Source organism: Neltuma alba, unplaced genomic scaffold, assembly GCF_004799145.2.
Source record: "Neltuma alba isolate B1F8T4 unplaced genomic scaffold, ASM479914v2 tig00012338_pilon, whole genome shotgun sequence".
NCBI classification, from domain to species: Eukaryota; Viridiplantae; Streptophyta; class Magnoliopsida; order Fabales; family Fabaceae; genus Neltuma; species Neltuma alba.
This window is the reverse complement of record NW_021636847.1, coordinates 133330-142281: the sequence shown is the minus strand read 5'-3', so window position 1 is coordinate 142281 and position 8952 is coordinate 133330. Positions and strand designations below refer to the sequence as shown.

Here is an 8952-nt window from a genome sequence, read left to right as displayed (position 1 = left end):
AACCATAAAAACACTTTTGGACTCATAGTTTGGTTTCTATCCAAACACTCCCTAAGTCATAGTAAGTTTTAGATGTTTTTGCAATCGTGTTTGAAAAAGTAGCTTTTGACTCATAAGTCAGATTGGTCAAAAGCTGTGACAAATAGTTTCTAAATTTACAGACTGACTCATTAAATTTTTAAGTTACTTTTGGCGATCAAAACGCTACAACAATCAGGAACTTGATCTGTTCTTCAATATTTTATAATTTTTATTTAGAAATCAGAATTTTGTATTTTCTGGTTTCTTTATTTATCATTTTCACATAATATAATCGCAGATTGATTTTCAGATCAGTAACGTAACTGCAGATGGGCTTGAAATGGGAAATACAAGCTGTAGGAACTAGACTGGTAAAAAAAAAAAAAAAACACCAAAGCTGTAGGAACTAGAGGGAGAAGGCCTAGGACGAGCGGAACAAGGCGCGCTTCGCTTTAGTTTACGGAAGCGGGAAGCGACAGTCGCACCCTCAAACCCTCACCACTTCCACAGTGAAACATGTTGGTGGTAGTAGTAGAAGTAACTGGCAGATTCACCGCACGAAACCATTGATACCTTCTGCTAGAAATGCGTCTTCTTTACCATAATAGGCTCCTTCTTAGATTTTATCTCCTGTCCTCAAGCATTCGCCCCATGAGCGCCAGAAGCTTGCGGCATTTCACAGCTTTTTCAAAGCCGACGACTTTGTCGTCTCAAGGAGACCTTCTTCACTCCCAGAGGCTCCTATTTTGTTTAAAACCTAGTTCGAGTATTCGTCCGTTATCACTCAGGACTAATGGTTATTCTTATATTTCTGAATCTGCCGCCCCTGGGCGAGGTAGGGTCATCTTGACATTTACATTTCATTGATAAGCTTGGAGGCTTTATGGCAGTCTTTTGGTTACTACATTTACATATTGACATTTGCATTCTGAAGTTTTCGAGGGGAACCCAGAGGAGGAGATGTCGGGGACGCATTTCAAGATTTTAAAAGTTAAATTGCAGGAGCTTGGTATTGATGCTGATTTATGCGGACCGGGGCAATACTACCGCTTGCTTTGTCCAAATGTATTATTGGTTTTCTTTCTCTTTTTGCAGTCTTGTGTAATCTGGTGAAGCTGTTCATGTGGTGATTATTGATGTTGTGTTATTATATTATGATTATTTGTTTTCTTATCCTTCAAGAAATTTATCTTGATTTTTCACAGCCACTGGCTTTTCTTTTTATTTGTTATTTATTATTATTATCTTTTTGAAGTTTCTTGTTGGCACGTTGGAAAGTGTGTTAACTCAAAAACATCTCTCCAAGTCACAGCCTGCGGAGTCCTCAGACCTAGCTGCCAGTGGCTTCTAGGTTTTGGGATTTGGTCTCAATTTAAGAGAGTTTTTTCTTCTGATGGCGTGCTCAATAGGTTGAGATTTTGGTTTTGGGTTATGAATTTGTCTGAAGTTGGTCCTAGAAGAGTGATGAGCAGCAAAGTTTTTCTCCTTTCATTTAAGCATTTAAAAGATTAAAAAATTTTAGAAGCTAAGTTAATGTAATTATACGGAAAAGTAAATTGATGAGTCAGAATTGAGTAAATGTAATTATACGGAAAAGGAACTTAATGAGTCAGAAACAAAGATACTTTGTTGTTCTGCCAAAAATCATTCCTCGATCTGTCAAAACTTCCATTAAACAAAAGAAAACGTCTGATGTTTGAAAACGTTCCATAACCAGCCTTTTCACGGTTGGCTTCTTCACAGAAAGAGGGTTTATTGTTTATTTAATTCAAGTTAACTGACTTCTATTGGCATTTTTGGTCTTAATCTTGTTTCTTAAAGAGTCGAAGATTTGGGCTGCTAAAGAGGATTGCCCCACCCAACTTTCATACACACATACCATTTTGATACTCTTTTATTTTTTCCTGTTAGTGCAATGGTGGTGATTCAGAAGAAAGGAGCTTATCTCTTTTCATCACGCAAGATGGGTTTGTTGCTATTCATTTTCTTCGTCAAATTGTTTCCTTTTTGGGTATCAAATGGATTATTTTTCTACTGCATTTAATATTGTAATTATCTGAGTCTTTCAGAGGGGCTGCTTTATGGATGTGCTTCCGTGCAAAATGTGGTTGGAAGGGCAGCACAAAGGTTAAACATTTTTCAGTTTTGAAGTATCCCATTTACCCCAGAGTATAGATTTGGATGCATATCAGCTTCTGTTTCTACTGTAGGCAGTTGCTGGTGGCCAGTCATTGAAGCATGTACCGAAAACTAAGAAAAAGAGAGAACTTTCTGAGTCAGAATTGATGCTAGAACCCCTTTGTGATGAGGTTATTATATTTCATGTTTTCTATTTTTGTTCCCACTACATTTAATTTTAGAGGTGCTATTGATCTTGATTGTGCAATCTCCGGTTCAATACTATCAGTTACTCAGTTATCTATTGACCACTGCTTAATTTAGTTTTATACAGCCGAATGCATGATTACTTTTTTATACCCTATCCTTTAATATTTTGATTTATAGCCAACTACCTAACATCATGCCTCAATGCATTGTTGACTAATGCTTTGTAGCTTTCACAAGTATATGTCTGTGGATTTGACCTTACATATCATGGCTTTGCCATGTTTTCCCGTGTTGTTTATGATATTGCATTTCTTTTGATTTTGATTTGTGTATAAAATAGGGATTATTTTGTTAGGAAATTTATTATGAGAGTCACAAGAAAGGAGAATAAGACATCCTCCACAATGAACTATATAAAGAGTAGCATAAAAAAAAATTTCATTGGAAAAAATGCAGCAAAGCTGTTTGCAAATCCAAGATAAGATTCCCCTTAAATAAACCATGAGCAGATTGCTTAAATGAGGATATGAGCACCATTCTTTTGTACCATCTATCCAAAGATAAAGATAGTTCTAAAAATTCAAGCATTGTTCTTTAACAGATTTAAACAATAATTTATGCCAATCAATAAGTTGAACTACAGCTGTCAAGCTACATGTTTTTTCCCCTAATAATCTTGGTCAAAGCTTTTGGATGCACCATTCATTTAGAGGGCCCCTTCAAGGGAGATGGATTTTGTCTGCTTTGAACAGAAAACAAGATATGCAAAGGCTATTATTATGATTTTATATATTAAATATTTATTTTTACAATGGCTTCCACTTTTATTTTTTTGGGGGGGATGTGAAGGACATTTCTCATCCACCAAATCACTCTTTTCCTTTCATTTTATTGTTGTGTACTTAAATGATCCCTTAGATGTTTGGGATTCATAATTCTCCATTTCTACTTCTAGGTATTTATTATTGCCAGAATTTCTACTTCTATATTACTTAGATGCAAAATGACAGTTCTAATATGTTAATTAATAAACTATATAATGAATATATTGCATGGTGCATTAATGTCATGTTTGGTTAGTGTTCATCTATTACGTAATGTATCTGTCAGATTTGCTTCTGTTAATAAATGTTTTGTTTATATGTGTAGAATAGAACCAAATTGATTATATTACATTGGTCCATTTCCTTGCGATATAGTGAACATGGCTTTGTTTTCCTTCTTTCAGCTGATTGCTTATTTCGCAGAACGTTTGATTTCGAAGGAGACTCTACTAAGAAATGGTGTTAGGCAGAGAATGTTTAGCGATCAGGTGAACTTTCGGGATATTTTATATCTGGGTAGAACATATACCTTCTGGGGGATTATTACTTAATTGATGAAGTAATCCTGATAGTTGTGGAAATTTCTTCCATCAATATAGGTTGACAGAGTCATAAGATTGGAAGTCTTTTTTCCTCAGAAAATTCTTCATGGAATTCTTGCAATAGTCGTTTTGGTGCTGTCATTTTCAGCTATGTTTTTTGGGTTCCACAGGAGCATAGCACCAGTTCAGATTCCAAGATTTTATTCCTTGATAGTTCTGAAAGATCATGCATGCAACCAACTCATTTTCAACAATTTGAAGAAAAAAAAGGAAGGAATAAATAAGGGGAAATGGAATGAAATGCTAACTTTTAAGTCTGTGCAGAAAGTTAAAAGTGTTATTCCTGTCAACCAGCTAAGCAAGGATTCAAGTCTGATAGTTTCTATAACTAGGCAAAATTTTGAAATGTCAATGACAATGGAAATAGTATCTTCTCATTTTTAAAGTAGATATTGTCCGTCCCCATTCTTTTACAAGCTACTAATCTGCATCATTATTTGTTTCCCCAATATACTTTAGCAGATTGTTATTGCATTTCCATATCTTCGTCAAGGAGATCTTGTTAGCTGCAAGTATCGGGACATCAACAAAAAATTTTGGCAGGTATAAGCAACTGCTGATGCTGAACATGTTAACAGTGGGTGGTAAAATTTGTCTGCTAGGAATTTGTCTTTTTGATTTGAAAGAATCAGTTGCTGGAAGGTGTTGATTCATCTGGAATGTGTGTCGGATAGAACAGCCACCGGTCTGATGTTATTCAGCCTCAAATTACTCCAGAGTGTAGGCCTGCTAGTAGAGAACAAACAGTCGCAGCTCTATCTATTCGAGAGACACAGACTCTCCCTCAACTTCCAAAAGCTTTCTTGCTTCTTCCCATGACCACCACACCCCTTTTACGCCCATCCCACACTCTCTCTCTCTCTAACTGCCATACATAAAATACCTCAATTACCCTTTTCTATATCTTTGGGCCTTTTCCTAACGTAAATCAGCCTAGGCTCAGGCCCATCAATAATCATTAAAAAAAAAAAAAAGATTGTTAAATCACAGAAGAGTAATATATAGTGAAATAAGAATATCCATTAATACTTCATAGTCTTCATGGAAAATATATTTACTTGTTTTATAATTTATAATTATAATTTTAGAATATCTATGTATACACACACATATTTCTTGCCTATTTGCTCAATATTCTTTAATTTTTTTAATGCTTATTAGGTATAAATATGCATAAATCGTAGCTTAAAAACATGAATTAAATTTTTAAACAAAAATTTTTTTTGACCGGCTCATCCAGTTCACCCATTGGTTCTTACGGCTTTTGACTGGTTCTTAACGTTCTTTACATTGGACATGTTGCTGAACCAACTAGTTTGGTCCAGTTCGCAAAACACTACCTTGACCCTTAACTAGCTGAATTTTCTTCGGAGGAGACACTACCACAGTCAAACAAGCAGCAAGAAAACCATAAAGTAATTGCTGCAAAGGTGAGCGGTATATCTAAAGAGTGGGTCTTTGATATAGCACATTGACGTAGTGTGGTCCATGTAGTTGACCTTGCCTAGTGGGATAAGTCATCTTCTTCTTGTTGTAATTGCTGCAAAGGTCATCCATACAAATACCCAGCCATTTCTTTCTCAAAATTCATCTTGAAAGAAGACCTTTAGGTGTGTTATAATTGGCACTGCTCCATTGATCTCTAAGAGAGTCCTTTGTGATGTTAGCTGCTCAGCCAACAATAGGAACTGTAATGGATTATAATTATTTACCTGTATCAGAAGCCATGGAAGATCAGCTGCTTGCATATAAAACTGAGTTGCCTGTTTAATCACTAAAATGGTACATGCCAGTCCTCTATATAGGCATATTTTTAAGTGCTAAACCATTTTAACTACTGCAGTTCTAATTTTCAAGCAGACAAAGCTAAACTTATATTTCAGATTGCTGTTTGTAATTTCCTTTTGTCCAAACGATCATAAAAGGAAGATTTAAGTCTGATCTATCTCTTGAAATTTTGTGTTGATATTTAGGGTTAAGCAAAATTATGATTGGCATAACTTAGAGGCTGAGGGGAGCATGCACTTCAGCCCCTGTACTTTCCCTATTTATAATATTCTGAAAACGAGTTTACTTGCAAGATGAAGTCCTAGAGATAAATATAACACTTATCTATGAAATTAAACTAGAGAATAGTCCAATGACGTAATTAAAGATTCCTAGAACATAAACTCCAAGTGTCTAGGAAACATAAATTCCTAATCTTATGACACTTCCTGTTACATTTTAACTCATCCTAGATTTCTCGACAATTTAAAAAAGATGTAAACATGTTACTGTTCTCAAGACTGAGATAAAGGGGGTAGATATTCCTCCATTTCTTGCACATTGGCGCACTAGACTCTGAAATGTTAGGCACCAGGTCAAGTATAAAAGACAACATATATTGGCATGATGATTTTTTTGGAATTGGACTATAAAGAGATGTGTGATTAATTTATTTGGATTCTCTTTATTTGAATGTGTCACCTTGTACCTCTGAAATCGGTGTCATCAATTTGTATTCTGTTTCATTTTTTTAATTGTAAATTATGGAATATCTTTATGCTCGTAGCATCTTCTTTTTCCATCTGTTGTCAAATGCTCTAACTTTATGGCTTATTGTATCTTATGACGTTATAGATTATAGATGTTGCTTAATGTTCTGTTGCTTCAGGAAGCTGACACTGAAAAGATATTTTATGGATTGGATGATATTGAAGGGCAAAGTGATATTATCATTGTATGTATCTTCATTTGTATGGAGAAACTATTCAGAAGTCAAAGTTTTGTTGTATGTTTAGTATATAACTTCAGTAATATAGGTTGAAGGTGAAATGGACAAACTTGCAATGGAAGAAGCTGGCTTTCGCAATTGTGTGAGTGTTCCTGATGGTGCGCCTGCAACAGTCTCCTCAAAGGAGTTGCCACCTGAGGAGAAGGTGTGTTATTTAGTTACTAAGTATGTGTGTGTATCGTACATCAACTTGTAAGGTATTTTCTACCTCCCTGCATATTTGATGTATATATGCGTTTTAACCTCTAGAAACTATTTGACCCAAGATTAATTGCACTACTGTCTTTGATTGAGGAAATATTACAGCTCGATAAACTCCCTCAAGTAGGAATTCAAGTTAATCAATTAGCTTTTGATCCCTCCTAACTAATCAAATATTCTTATTTGCCATATGAAATCTGTACAAATGGAGGTCGAATATATGCCCATAAAGGAGCAACATATCTGTAGCTAGTTTTGCCAGGATCATTCCCCCAAGAATGCTGTTAAGTGAAGGATTGAACTCCTAACTACATATTGACTGAGGTTTTGGATTTTTATACCATTTCAAGGACCACTCACCCAAAAACCTAAACTGTCAAGGGTCATAAAGCTATGATTAATTTCATTGATATATCTAAAAAACAAAATAAATATTTCATATCAAGTTGCATTTTTCTGCTTTGTCCTTGTTTGATTGCAATATAGTTGTAGACCTAAAGATTATATTAATGTTTATTCCCTTGTCTATTGCCAATCATTTATTATGTGGTCCTGTCTTTTGCCTATTATAATTTGATGCTTATCATTTTTATGAAGCTAGGACATTAAGTATCAATATCTTTGGAACTGCAAAGATTATATTAAGGGGGTACGCAAATATCAGTCATTGTGTTTTAATCATGAATGTGCAGGAATTAAGGGTTTCCTTAGTTTGCTTTTAAATCTTTATATTTATAGGCATCACGCATTATACTTGCAACTGATGGAGATCTACCTGGTCAAGCCTTAGCTGAAGAACTTGCTCGTCGTATTGGGAAAGAAAGGTTCACTTGAGTTTCTCCTGAATTTTCTGCATATATCAATTGTACTGATCCATAAGTGAAATCCAAGCTGTTACACTTCCTATATGTGGACCTTAACATTTTGCTTTCAATTAAGCATATTGATAATTTTTTGTTTTGTTTGCCATTTTTATTGTACAGTTTTTTCGCATTTTTTTTTGGGTTTTGTTGTCATAATTTTTTTGTTGCCACTTTATCTTTAGCCCTTTAATAGATAATTACTTTTTGCTGCATGTGTGACTTCCTTGTTTTGAAGGTTTCGCAACTATTTTGTGTTGAAGTGGGCTGTCATCACTAGGCCCAAATAAGAATTAACCCTAGTTTATTGTCACAACTTTCAAGCTAGAATCACTATCCTAATTAGTTTTTATCCTCTGTAATTTTAGGGATCCTAGGATTATTATTTGCTATTTTATTTATCTAATTATTATTGAGGACGATTTGTCCTAATTTTGTGCGATCTCTCCTCCCCTCTATGTACACTGTTTCTCATCATGAATAAACACACATTCAGCGCACCATACTTACATGGTATCCGAGCACCCCCCCTGTCTTTCAAAGATGCGCTGACTCCTAAGCCAAGAGCTTAACATGCCGACGGTGAAAAAGATGAGTCACCGTCGAATCTCAGGAGACTCCTTGAAGATGTCTGACAGCAAAGGGAGTAGGGCAATCGGTATGGTGAATGACTCGCTCTCTGGACTTATTATAACCCATCATTTGAATGGGAATAATGATCTTCAGTGGTCTCGAAACATTCTTATGTTTGTTTGCAAGAGGACGAAGGAGAAATACCTCACATGGGATCCTAAACCATCAAAACTAGGTGATGCACAATACGAGACGTGGTGTGTGGAGAATAATACCGTGATGACCTGGCTGGTTCACTCCATAAACCCATAAATTAGCGAAAACTATCTGCTTGTAAGTTTTGCATGCGATATTTAGGTATTGCTCGACACACTTACTCTGTGAAAGATAATACCGCAGCAATTCTTCAGGTCAAGCGATTACTCTGTAATCTCTCACAAGGGGGAAGTCTGTTACATTACACTACAACATCCTTGTGAGGCTTTGGCAGCAGATTGATCTCTATAAGGTCCACAAATGGACATGTCATGTCGATGAACTCTACTACAAGCAAGTAATTGATAGAGATAGATGTTATGGATTTTTACTTAGGCTTAATGATACTTTTGAAGATATCAGGGGGCGTATCATGGGCATCAAGCCTTTTCCTTCTGTGAAAGATATTTTTAATTTAATCAAGAATGAGGAGAGCTGGAAAGCCCTTGTCCAGCATTTGTCCCCAATCACTTCTCCACCAATAATCATGAGCTCTGTGATGGTGACTTGTA

General features: G+C 35.6%; 1 protein-coding gene across 2 annotated transcripts in view; it reads left to right on the top strand.

Moving 5' to 3' along the window:
- The first annotated feature begins 464 nt into the window (after positions 1-464).
- LOC114726084 (twinkle homolog protein, chloroplastic/mitochondrial) overlaps positions 465-8952 on the top strand; it is a 41448-nt gene continuing 32960 nt past the window's right edge. For both annotated transcript variants that reach the window (XR_003738478.1, XM_028912649.1), the window contains exons 1-11: positions 465-856; positions 956-1086; positions 1933-1988; positions 2091-2148; positions 2232-2330; positions 3578-3661; positions 4238-4318; positions 6432-6497; positions 6580-6696; positions 7354-7401; positions 7491-7576. Coding sequence is in view for 1 of the 2 variants with exons in the window: in XM_028912649.1 (XP_028768482.1) it covers positions 607-856; positions 956-1086; positions 1933-1988; positions 2091-2148; positions 2232-2330; positions 3578-3661; positions 4238-4318; positions 6432-6497; positions 6580-6696; positions 7354-7401; positions 7491-7576 (1076 nt within the window). In the remaining variant the exon portion in view is untranslated. The remainder of the gene's footprint in view (positions 857-955; positions 1087-1932; positions 1989-2090; positions 2149-2231; positions 2331-3577; positions 3662-4237; positions 4319-6431; positions 6498-6579; positions 6697-7353; positions 7402-7490; positions 7577-8952) is intronic.